The 12,743-nt window shown below is 37.8% G+C and overlaps 1 protein-coding gene across 2 annotated transcripts in view; it reads right to left on the bottom strand.

Moving 5' to 3' along the window:
* map4k1 (mitogen-activated protein kinase kinase kinase kinase 1) overlaps positions 1-12,743 on the bottom strand; it is a 73,483-nt gene that overhangs the window by 35,828 nt on the left and 24,912 nt on the right. For both annotated transcript variants that reach the window (XM_015386992.1, XM_015386993.1), the window contains exon 2: positions 3,916-3,973. In XM_015386992.1, coding sequence (XP_015242478.1) covers positions 3,916-3,973 — 58 coding nt within the window. The remainder of the gene's footprint in view (positions 1-3,915; positions 3,974-12,743) is intronic.

Raw genomic sequence — 12,743 nt, 5'->3', positions numbered from 1 at the left:
ACCTCAAATTCAGCTTGCTGTTTGTCTTTACCTGAAAGCTTTTAAATAACCTAGCACCTTTTATTTCCTGCTTCCAGCCATATGACCTTTGCCCATAATGCAATGAAGACATGCAGGTTATCTGTCATAGAAGTCGGATTAAAGGAATCCACTTTTCCCATAAACATCCATCAATATCACCCCAATAACTGACTTATTTATTTAGATGTGAAATTGCATATAGATTATAACACAATGTATATATGCTAGCTACTGAATAATTAAAAAAAAGAAGTCATAGTTTAATATAAAGTTTCCAGCTGTTTTTTTTTTCTATACAAGAAAATCTTCTTCAAGACCTGGCAGATAGCCTAAAGCAGGTGTGGAGGTTTCTCCCATTGGATCAAAGACTTTCTTGTCTTCTTTTAAGTTACTGAAACTTGTTAGATCAGTTACAGCAGATTTTAGGCTTTTGGTAATTTGTTACATAGACGTATATATTTTACGTTGCCTAATAAACATTTAATTTTGTTTGAGAAAGGAAATTGCAGCCATGCTGATCTGAATGTCTGCAGCATCTTGCTGCAAACACTGAAGGACCTAAACTTCCTTAGGAAGTACAGGCTTCTCTGTTCTTTCTTGTAGACGGCTTGACAGTTGTGTCTCCAGTCTAGTTTGTTATCCAGGTGAACATAAAGGTATTTATACTCCTTCACCACCCCCACTTCCTCTCCCATTATATGAATAGGATTCAACTTGTACCTGTTTCTTCTGAAGTCTACAGTCATCTCCCTCATTTTGTTGAAATTCAGGATATTGGTCCCACACCATCTCTCAAAACATTTCACTCCTTGTACTCATCTTCTTGTCCTTCTTGATGCCCCTAACAACTACAAAAACATCCAAGTATTTCTGCGGATGACAAGACTCTACTGAAAGTCAGGTGTAAACATAGTGAAAAGGAATGGAGAGAGTACCGCCCCCTGTGGTGCTCCTGTGCTGCTGGCTACTTAATTAGACAGTTGACTGAAGGGTCAACTGTCAGGTAGCCTTTGAGTTAGCCGTCTTTAAGACAAACGTTCTGGAAAATATTAGTGTTTCGTGTTCGTTTTGACTTCGTGTGGCCTCAGTCAGCTACATATACTCTCCCTCTGCTATCACTCCTTGTTGGTTCCTTGTTGTTGCTGGTCCTGTTGTCGCTGTTCTCTGCTCACCTCGTCTCTCTCTGGCTCCTTGTGCGTGTTTTCCCCTGATGTCTCCATGGTTCTTGTCTGTGTTACATTTTTAGTTGGATTTCTGGATTTTGCCTCTGTTATTATTGTTTGCATTAAAACTACAAGAAATCACCTCAGCCGCTCTGCCTCTGCATTTGGGTCCTCTAAACCATAACCAAGACGTGACAATATGGCTGTTTTTAAGACTTAAGTCTGATTTATGCTTAGAAACCAGGTCGTCTGTGTGTGTGTTGCAGTGAATGCAAATATACCCCCGCCCCTTCCGCAGACACTCTGGTGCACCTCTCCAAAATTGTCGGTGACCACAGACAGGAGGCCTCTGATTGGTCAAATCTATGTCCGCTCTACACTATACGTATTTCCTGTTTGGTACCTTACCGGCTTGTTTTGTTTGTATGGCCGATGTCATTGTGGAAAACGACTCGTGAAATTGGACCAGCTAGAAGAGCGAGGTGCGCAAGAACGCTGGGGACCAATTTTCCACCTGGATCTCCGCTCTTTTTCACCCCCATGTCCCTCCATTGTCGCACAAACTTGCCCCCACTTCCTTACCGCCTCAGCTGTATCAAGACCCACAGCTAGTTCATGATTGTCCCTCTTGCGTTGTGGCGTGGAATAACATAGCAGACTACGCTTCAATATTGGGCATAAATCAAAAATATCCACGACAAGCTCACTGTGACACACTGCTGCGGAGGGTATAACCAGCCCTTAAGGCAGCCTGCCGGTTCTTGTTAGAACAGGGAAAAAAATAAAAAAGTTGGGTCACACAGGAACATTAGCTGAAGCACCTCAACAAATCAATTATTGAATTACAGCAAAACACAAAATAATGGCTCTAGAATGGCCTAGTAGCAGACCTGAATCCCATTAAGATGTTTTCATAACAAAACCACCTGTTTGCTTGACTGAAGTCAAAGAGTTAAATAGTGTTTGATGTCAGCTGCTGTTGCCCACAGTAGAACAAACAGTTGTTTGGATTAAGGAGCAAGTACACTTTTCACTTTTTTTAGGATCACTTTATTTGTCTTAATAAATAAAATCTTTATTCATTTCTTATGTTTGATAGATGTTTTTTTTTCTGTGCGACAAAACAAGGCCAGAAATGAAAGAAATCTGTCAGAGGGTGAAAAAAAGAAACCATTCAAAGCTCTGTGTGCCGCAGGCTGCTGTCTGAGACTTCTAACTGGTTACATAGAAACGTCTGCTTAAGATCCAAACTTGGGTTTTTGTTACCAGAACATAGATAATACATTAAACGCAACAAGGAGTCCAGAATTTCTAATCTTCAGGTTGTTTTCTTAGGAAATTTTCCCTTCAATAAATTTCATGTTTCTCCTGATTTTAAGGTATACATTGTGATTTTGTTATTGGTGATAATTCATCAAAATTTCTTTTTCTAATCCAACAAAATGTTTAACACAGTAGGATGTGTTACTTTTTTCCACTCAGAGGAATGTGTACTAGATCCATTGGAAAAATTACACCCAAGTGTCACTTTTGTTAGGAATCCAGTTTGTGTGGGTTGTTTGTGTTTGTTCTCTCTCCACCACCAGGTGGTGCCCTGTCCTCGTTGGTCCTCCCTGCACACCTGCGGCCCATTGGTTCATTACTGGAGGAGTATTTGAGCAGTGGGCTGTCACTACCTCGATGCCAGAGTGTTTGCCAGTTTTGGGTACTCTAGCTAAGCTGAGATTAGCAGAGTCTAACCTACGCTTTGTTTCTCTGAGTTTAATCTGTTTTTGTCTTTGCTCTTCGATAGGAAGCCTTCCTGTGAAAACTGATTGCCTGGACCTTCTCCCCCTGGAAAGAATTACTGCGAATACACTGAGCAGGGGAAAACCTCCACATGATCCGTTCAAGTTCCCATCGGAAATCCAAGTGACAGTCCGCTCCATTACTCCTCTGGGTCCAACGAATGTCTACCGGTCTGCTGTCCAACGGGTTCCCCCCTTCTCTGGATTACCCCCACACAGACTGGATTCAAGGTTTGACAAGAGCCACCTCAAACATGAGTCCCTTTCTAGCATTATTCAGGCCGCAGTCAAATTACCTACGGTCCCTGAAGTGATCTCTGTGATCTCCCCATCAGACCTTCCAGTTCCGGTTCACCAGTCCACTGAGTTCCAGATCCTACTCTATATACGTTACATCAAATAAACCTGTTAAACTTTCCCCCGTGTTCTCTGAGTGGTTTCTCTGCATGTCGGTCAGATTCCTTAAACCGATCATGACAACTTTAGCTAAACCTAGAACCATATATGCCTGGTCCTTCTACGAAGGGAATAAAAATGGTTTGATTTATTTAAAGCTTGTTTATCTGAATTTATCGGACAAATTAAAATGATGGCCTAGTGATTAGAGCAGTGCGCTTGTGCTCTGAGAAGGTTGCAAGTTCCAGGTTCAATCCCCCCAGCCTGCACACTGGGTTCCAGGGTTCCTGACCCAACCCAAGAGGATGGGTCATATGCAGAGAGTGAATTTCCCCATTGTGGGACTATAAAAGGGATTTATATTTTGCAAAAACCTCACTGAGTTTGAAACTAATTTGAGGTATTAATGCAAGTTAACAAGACAATGAAGAGTGCCTTAGATGAAAAAGGCATTTAAATGTTAGCATAAAAAAGTAAATGTAAATTGTAACAAGAGAACAGTTATTTGGGATGAAATTATATTAAAACATAAAGCTAAATATCCTTACCTGGCTCCATCTTGATTACTTTAATAGCTGCCAGCTCTCCATTTTGCTTGTTGCGGGCCTGAAAAAAAAAAAGAAACAGATCACAGAAATATTAATGTTTCACACCATAACATGAGTTATACGGGAGTTGTTGTGTAATTGAGTTTTCTTGTGCAACAGTGGAATCTGCAGGTTTGCAGTCCAGATCTGTGGAGTGCAAGAAACAACCCACATCTCTCTGTGGCATTATGAACAAAGTCTAAATTTATAGCAAGTGATCATGCGTACATGTAGTCATACGCACATGCATGCAGTGACCTTTAAAGGCGTGATAGCAGAGGATGGCGATATTTCTGTTTACAAGATCGTCACAGATATGAAAAGAAAGCTATTTTTGTTGTGCAAAGTAGTAAAAATTAGCATTTCCTTGTATTTGGTTGTTGTTTTATTGGGTTTGCAGGAAGTAAATGATAGCAGAAAAGCAGCAAAGCTTTGCTGTGAAAATATTTAACAACCACCAGTATAGTGAAACCACTCCGACTTATCTCAGTTACAGCTGGGTGCTAACCAGTTAGAAACTCCCGCCCAGGCAAACACCAAATTCACTTAAACCACTAGATACTTTTGCTTTTGTATTTCACTTAAACATATTGCAAAGCATTGGAATGATGAACGATATACAGGTTCTTTGTTGTACAGAGACTGGTTCTGGGAGGAATTGAGGATTTACATTTGGATTATGGTCTCCCCTGCATCTCCACTGGGGTTCCAGCATGTCTCAGGCAGTTGGGAGTTTACTTCTTTTGTTTTGGACATTGCAGAACAAGAAAAGCCAGGCATGCTCTCCTTTTACGTGTTTAGGTTCTCTCTGGGGACTCCAGCTTCTCCCAAACAACATAACCATTGATTGGTCTCTTTAAAATGCCCTTCATTAGGGCATTTGTGCAAGATTGGCTGTCTCTATGTCACCCTGTGACAGAGTGGTAAACTTTCCAGGCTTTAACCTGTTGTCCTATCATCTAGGTGACAGGCACCAAACCCCAAACTTCTCTATAAGGATTAGCCAGTATAATACAATCGATAGATGGACAGATGGATAAGTAATTGGAAAAGTTGGTATAAGGCTTTCAAACTTAACACTCTACCAACTGACAAGCATGGTGTTGGTAGCATCATGTTTCCGTGTTATTTATGCATTGACTAAAAGAAGATGTGAAAGAGTAGAAGAGGGACAACCTCTACATTCTTCTTCTACATTCTTAAAGTCAAATCAGTAGCTCGATCAGAGGTCTGCAACATGCAGTTCCAGAGCTGCAAGTTGCTCTTTAGACCTTCTACCTTGTCTCTTAATAGAGGTTAAAAATTATATATAAGCCAACTAATGCTTTTGAATCAAGCATAACAGAAATATATCAATCTTAGAAGCTTTAGCAGATTGTTTAAAGACATTTTGAATTTAAATTTCATAACAGAATTACATTAAAATTACCAAAAAATATGTTGTTTTTCTTTGGATTTTTTAAAATTATTTTGGTCCTAATTTTGTTCTTTCTTGAATCAAATATGTTATAGAAAGTTTTCCATGTTTTAAAACCTAAAAGGACAAAATATCTGTTAAAATGGTAACAGATTTACTAAAATAGCTATTTAACAAAAATAATTAGTGTTTTATTATTAAAAGATCATGTAATTTTACTAAACACCTTTTATAAAGTTGTACTAAGGACAAAATGGTTCTTTGGATTTCAAAGGTTGCAAACTGCTGAGCTAGATTTTTAAAACTTGGTCACAGTTCAAATATGTGAATGATCCCAAACAGACTTTAAACCGATTCTGGGACAAACAGAGAGCCTAAGACGCAACATTAACCTTATTGACCACCATGCTTGAAAGCAGGGTCCACGACAGGAAGCCAGCAAATTTAATGAAACTCAACGACATCTTGTTGGGTTAACAAAAGAGATAAGTAAAAGAATTTGGTGGCCAAATTAAATCAAATTTATGTAGAAGAAGAAAAACACAAATGTTTGCACCAAACTACCAGCTCTGCAAATGATCTAACTGTAGAGTCTGACATTTTAAAAGAGATTACCAGCAGTCTAAGACTGTATGCAAATGAGGTCAACCAGAATGCTTTAGACCTTTTTACAAGTTTTGTCAAGATTTTTGTCGAAATAGTGAAGCTGTCATGTTGTCAGAATCTGCTACCAGCTAATATCTGCAATGCGCTCCATAAAGTCAAATTAAAATCAGAATAAAATGTACGGTATATCAAAACACAAAACCCGGTGTATTTCTAAACCATATTCTGTAGGAAAACAATTCAATTTATAAAGTGGGTACATGCAGCCAAAATAAGTAGACTTTTCACACATGGCAGAGCAACCCTCCCACAGCAAGGGAAGGAAACACCGATTCAGATTGTAACTCCTTAAATAGAAAAGAGTCATAGGCGTACTTAGCCAGCCACCCGGGGCAGGACAGCTTGTACAGAATGAAACGGAAACTTCAGAGTCTAAGAGAGGGAGGTTTCAAAACACCCCACGTGGCATTTAAAGCTCAATTCTCTCCAAGGCAACGATGCCAGAAAAGTAATTAAAAAAGTATAAAGTTCATTCTTAAGCCAATAATGTAGTCATCACAGGGCAATTACAATCATTTATTTACTGCTAAAGAATTTCAACTCTTGTCTACAATCATTATGCTGCTGAGTCGTTGGGTCAGTGGTAAATTACGGTTTAACGTAATGAGAAAAACTTCATCACTAAGTTAAATGTGTCTTATCATAAACAGGAGAATGGAATTCTTTTTAGCGACTGGACTGCAACGGCGGCCTCCTCTGCATGTAGGGTTCAATTAGTCGGAAAATCTCAACCGCTGGCGTTTTAATGTAATGGAAGCCGACACTTTGCAGTCGGGGACATTTGGCGTCGACATTTCAGCCTGCTTTAAGCAGAGCTGTGACATTAAAATGGAAAGTCAGCGTGGTGCGGTTGCAGAAGGGGGGGGGGTCAAAAAAATATTTCATCAGATAAACACTTACCTACTTAACCTTAGCCAAGCTTTCATGCTCTCTGACCGACAGCAAAAACACCATAAAGTCATGTGATTTTACCTTCCATCTACAGGATTGAAATCTAATTGGACTAAATACAACTGATTATCAGTGTTGGGCAAGCTACTTGTCCAGTGTAGTGAGCTAAGCTATCAGTTACTCAACAATAAATTAAGCTTCACTAGACAAAAGCTACCACCTAAAGAATTATAGCAAGCTAAGTTACACTAATGTGTTAACAGTAGCTTAACTACATCAGAAGCTACTTAACGTTGTACCAACCTAATATCAATTCAAAATGAGTCTGACACACTAGTTAAAACATTTATTAAAGATCAGCCAATGACATAACACAGTGTAAAAATTGTTTTATGATCAGCATAATAAAAAGAACTAAAGTATTTACTAGTAGACAAAGTAGTAAACAATCTGCTGTTATTAGAACCAAATTAAAGGTACTGTGTAGTGTTCTACACATCGAGACATGGCTATGAGTTTGCATTCAATGGACATCTCTAGGGAAAACAAAACCCTACAAAAGGCATCTTATTTCTTTAGGGTCTCCCTTAGAGAAAACTTCTTCAGACCTCAATTAAACAGTCGATTCAAGTAACAAATGAAACTGTTTACAAAAAAGGTGAAAAAATAAAGAAGCTAATTAAGAGATATATATACATTTATGTCTCACTGTATAATTTAATTTCTACCTACATATTTATTCATTGTATTTTGGGGGGGTTATTAATTAAATGCTTATTTATTTATTGAGCATGTATTTATTTTTATATATGGGAGAGCTGTTCCTCCATACCTAAAAAATCTTATCTGTGCAAATAGGCCTTTAGATTTATGTAAACATCCTGTCTGGTAAATTAGGCCATGAAAATACAATATCTAAGTTTGGCTACTGCTCTCTAATGAGATTATCTTAGTGGCACTCATCAGATTTAACTATTTGGAAATTAAAGGCGGCAATAAAGTTAAAGCTGTTTATATATTTATATTTTTCTCATTTTTATTTTAAAAAATTGACTGCAGTTGCTTGTTTTAATGAGTGTTTGGCTATATAAAACAAATGGCTAGTCTTGGCCACATGAGCTCTCAATGGCCAAGAACCGAAATTTGAACACGTACTTTTTATCAGAGGATTCAACAAGTTTCAAAATCTCTGAAGTAAGGCGCTCTGCTCCTGTCTCCTTCATCCTGTGTGTGTGTCTGCGGGTGTCATTCTTTGAGTTCCACTGCAGTACGCATGCGCATGTTTCGTAGATACAGACAGGAGAGGCAGAATAGAGGCTCATGTGTGAATGTCCAACAAATAACTCCGATTGTTGTTTCAAAAATAGAAAACCTGCTTTCATTACTTAGTTATGCCCTGGATTTTGTAGCGTTTGTGGATGCTACGTCGCTACTTGATAAAAATAATAACATCACTACAGGAAAGTTACTTGATAACTAAAGCAGCGACGCTACGGTCAAGCTACTGGAAAATGTAGTTAAACTAATAGCTTCGCTACATGTAGCGGCGCTACTGCCCATCACTGCTGATTATATGAACCTCAGCTTGATTCATTGCTCAAAAACATTTAGTGGGACTCAAATGTGTTAAACTTAACATCAAATTTAGAGCCAATCGCATTTTTGCTTACTGAAGAGAAGACTTTTGTAAATGACAAATCAGCTTCAACCAAAATGATATGAAAATAAATAAGAAGTTCAGGATGAAAAATGAGTTCAAAAGGGACAATTTTTCCCTTATTATAAAAATAAAAACTTTATGTTCATTGCTAAACCTACTTTGGGGTTTCCATATGGTGCACACCTAATTCAGTTCAACCTGAAATGCTATTTTGGTAACCTCACACTGTTGTTTTGGGCTCTTTTCTTATCAGACAAGTTGATGCTAACATCTGAGTCAGATTTTTTTTTAATTTACTGTTTGACTCTATTTCTCTTCCTTCCATCCCCTTTGCCACTTTGTTATTACGCCTACCACTAGAGGCAAACTTTTTGTTACATAAAAGAATCTTGCAGCAACAAGAACAAGAAGACAGAGAATGGACAAAGTCCCCCGGATGCTGTTCTTGCCCCTCCCTCTCTACCCAGCATGCATCAGAACAGACTTGTCTGTTCTGGAGATTGACAGCTGTCCCAGCATGCACTGCAGCAGCAGCTTTCAATGGAGCGCTCACAGAGCTCAGAGTATTAAATTAAGAGTTATCTTCTCTGTTGCTGTTGTTCAATAAAAGTAAGTTTTAAGATAATTTGAGGCGAGAACATTATACCCCTTCTGCAAGTTTTTTTGTTTTATTTGGCAAAGTGTTGGTTTGATTTGCGGTTATCTTAATGCGTTAACTATTATTGCCCCAATAAATGAACAAAGTCATAAAGTATAACTATCTAGAGTCTATTAATAACAGGAGGTAAAATCCAGTTGCAGACAAGCTGAGCGTGTGGTGACATCACAAATCCACTTCCGTTCCAATTGACCCAGATTTATGCTGCATGCTCCCGTTCTCCCAGACTCCACACTTTCCTGTGTTCTTCTCAAGAACAAACTTGGCGAGGACACGAGTCCATACTCGCTTGCTTGTAAACTGAGAAATGGCCTCTGTCTTAACTCCACTGCAATTATTAAAGTTATTAATAAAGAAAACTCAAAGAACCCAAGAATGTTAATTGACTGGAAATGTTACAATCCTGTTCACCTGAATTACCTCTTACTGGTGCCCCCTACTGTAAACACCCTTTAATCAATTACAAAGCCTCTACTATTTGATAATAACACAAGGATGGTGCTATGGATACACAAAGGCCTGATCTTTAGAGGGTTTGCGTATCTTAAAACAGGTGCAAATGCGGTTGGAGATGCAGATCAATTCTTCAAAGAGGTACAAAGTTATTTGCACTTGCAATTTCGCAGGCAGCATGTGGTCGCCTTTTTTTGTGTGTGCCTTCATCAATATGCAGGTCAAACTGTGCAAATTCAAGGGAGGATGATGGGTACATTTAAACATTTACCTCTTGCACAGTAATTTTCCAAATCTGAAGGTCAAATGTGGCTGCAGAGTTTGGTTTCTTTTGTGTGTCTTTTTTGTACTTCTGAAAACCAAGTGCAAAAATTTCTGTTGTCATTGTTACCACAAAGAAGGTACAATGCCAGGGGATGGAGAGAGAGTCTGTGGAGATGTTAACACATTTTGGCCAACAATCATAATGCAGAGGGAGAGCAGACAGTCTTTGTACAATTAAACTATAATGACAAAAATGTCTGAGCTTGAATATTGTGGCATGTTTATAAAAACAAAACAACAAAAAAACAAAAATAGAATATTAAAAGAGCCTGCAGAGACATGGGGGTAGGAGGATTATTCTTTTCCCAAAAGTTATCTTAATCATCTCCATACAAAATTGTTCTGGGCCTACCTTGTTTAGCAGTACATCGGTTCAAGCAGCGGTCGAGAGGAGATGGTGGAAATAAATCCAACTGATTAAAGCATAATCTGCCAATTCTCCTCTGTCTGATGATTTAGTTATTTTAATCATTTCATTTTGTACTTTTGTTCATAGCACTGTAAAAAAAATGGCTACCTACAGGAAGCGCACAAAAACATTTAGTATTTTCCTTATAATTTTTTTAGTAATTATCATTATTACCTCCAACTACATGGCTTAGAACCTCATTTTCCTTCTACAGATACTCTGAAATGCAAGTACATCCAATCTACTTGTTTTAACAGAGAAACATGAAATTGCAACTTATGCTGTTTCAAAGAATGAGATAAAAGATATATAAAGACATACAGTAATGTCTTTTTATGCATCACTACACATTTATGTGGAAGGAACACTTCAAAACATTTTTTGATGCATAAAACTTATAAAATCAATAGCTGCAGCATGTAAGAATTGAGTAAATTATAGTATGGTGTTCACTGTGTTTTCACTCGACCTCTAAATTAATCAGCAGACTCAGCAGATGGAAAGTACAAAGAAAAGTAGACGTCTCTCTGGTGCATTTTTGCTTAAAAGGAGTTTGTTTACAATAAAGAAAGTTACTCACAATAGATACAGCAGACAGAGTTTTTACTCAGGCAAGAGTAGTAAACTTGCATCCTATTTTTACTTAAATAAGAGCAGAAAGTAGTAAAGCTTTTTTTTGTGACTCATGTAAATGTAACTGCGTAATTGTAACTAGTTACTGCACCACCTTGCATTTTATTGGGTACAGCAATGTTTGTAGATCACAAGCAACATGCCCACTTATTGCACTCACAAATGCAGCATAGTCTATTGATCGAAAACAGGGAGAGCGGCTCGTGAGCTGCACGTCGCTTTTTAGCGCCCCCCTGGAGCTTTTTCCAAAATGCATGAAAATGGAAAAAGATTGACTTTGTTTGTTTTAATATGGTGTGCAGGAGGTGAAACAAACATTGTTTCCCAATGCTGTAAGAAATTTGTTAAAATAAGTTTAAACAATAAATTTTAAGATTTCACTCAACGAAGATTTGCATCATAGCCTGCAAAACACGTCTCAGCACAACGTGCTGCCAGGCAAGTCACTGTTGTAAACAAACAAAAAAAGAAGATAGCTGATGAGAACAGATGGTTCAAATAAGAATGGACCGAACAATTTGCTTTCATTACCAATGTCACTCCAAAAAAGTTAAAAAAACAATACAGTTCCCATCCAGGAAGCATTTTTAATTCAAAATGTCAGAAATAGCTTGTAGTACAGTAGCCCAAAGCTTTTCCAAAGCTTAAAACTTGAAAACAAAGTCCAGTTTGTTGATTTTTTTTTTATTGTTATTTTTTACTTTTTTGGAATAACTATGACGTGGATGACTGAGAATCTTCACCAGCATACACCGTTCATTTAATTCATTACCAATGCGGAAGGACTGCATGCATGTTTGTTTTATAATGAGAAGTTATCAAATAATAAAAAGAGTAATTTGGAAAGGCATTTCCAGGGAAGGCATGCTACATATACAGCAGACTGCCCAGTTGGGAATGAGAGAAAAAGTGCGATTGCAGAACTTCTGGATAAATGAGGAGCACAAAGATAGATTTAAGAGGAATATTTAAGATTGCATCTCCAAACTCCACTACTGTTGCTAGTTTTGTTACAAGCATGAAAAAGTGTTCACATATCAAACAGGTAGAGCTCTTATGCGGGTATTTGAACTTTTGTCCACTTTTTCCCCCAAATCCTCAAAAAAAATAAAATATAACAATAAAAAAAAAAAAATCTGATTTCTGTTTTGTTTCTATAATTTCATGAATGCAACTAAACCTCAACCTAAAGTTTCCTCAGGCTCACATCAGAACTTTTGGAAATAACATAGTAACTAGTTCCCTAACCTCAAAAACCTCCTGAAACTTTTCCAGTTGTATTAAAACTCAAACATCACCAGATGTGAGTGGTAAAATACAAACTGAATGCATGGTATGTTATAATGAGCTATTATCACTACAGTTTAAGCAATTTATAACAAGGAATATAGGAGATATGTTGCTTTGCAGCCAATGTGGTATTCTGCTGTAAATAGCATCCCTTACCAAGGTTTTCAAGGCATTTGGGAGAGAAAAATAAATTACTGAATACTTTCAACTTGAATGAAAATCATTTTATACCATAATCTGATGGGGGCATGCATATTTTTAGGTGATTCCCTCACATCTGCATCCACAACAATAATTGTCAGATTTCCCCTTTTAAAAGTTGACCACACAATTTGAACCCATTTGCATAATAAAAATAAGTGGGCCAGCTTCCGTTGTGTAGTTACAA

The sequence above is a fragment of the Cyprinodon variegatus genome, unplaced genomic scaffold (genome assembly GCF_000732505.1).
Source record: "Cyprinodon variegatus isolate N-32 unplaced genomic scaffold, C_variegatus-1.0 Scaffold383, whole genome shotgun sequence".
Taxonomy (NCBI): Eukaryota; Metazoa; Chordata; class Actinopteri; order Cyprinodontiformes; family Cyprinodontidae; genus Cyprinodon; species Cyprinodon variegatus.
This window is presented reverse-complemented; position numbering and strand designations above follow the sequence as displayed.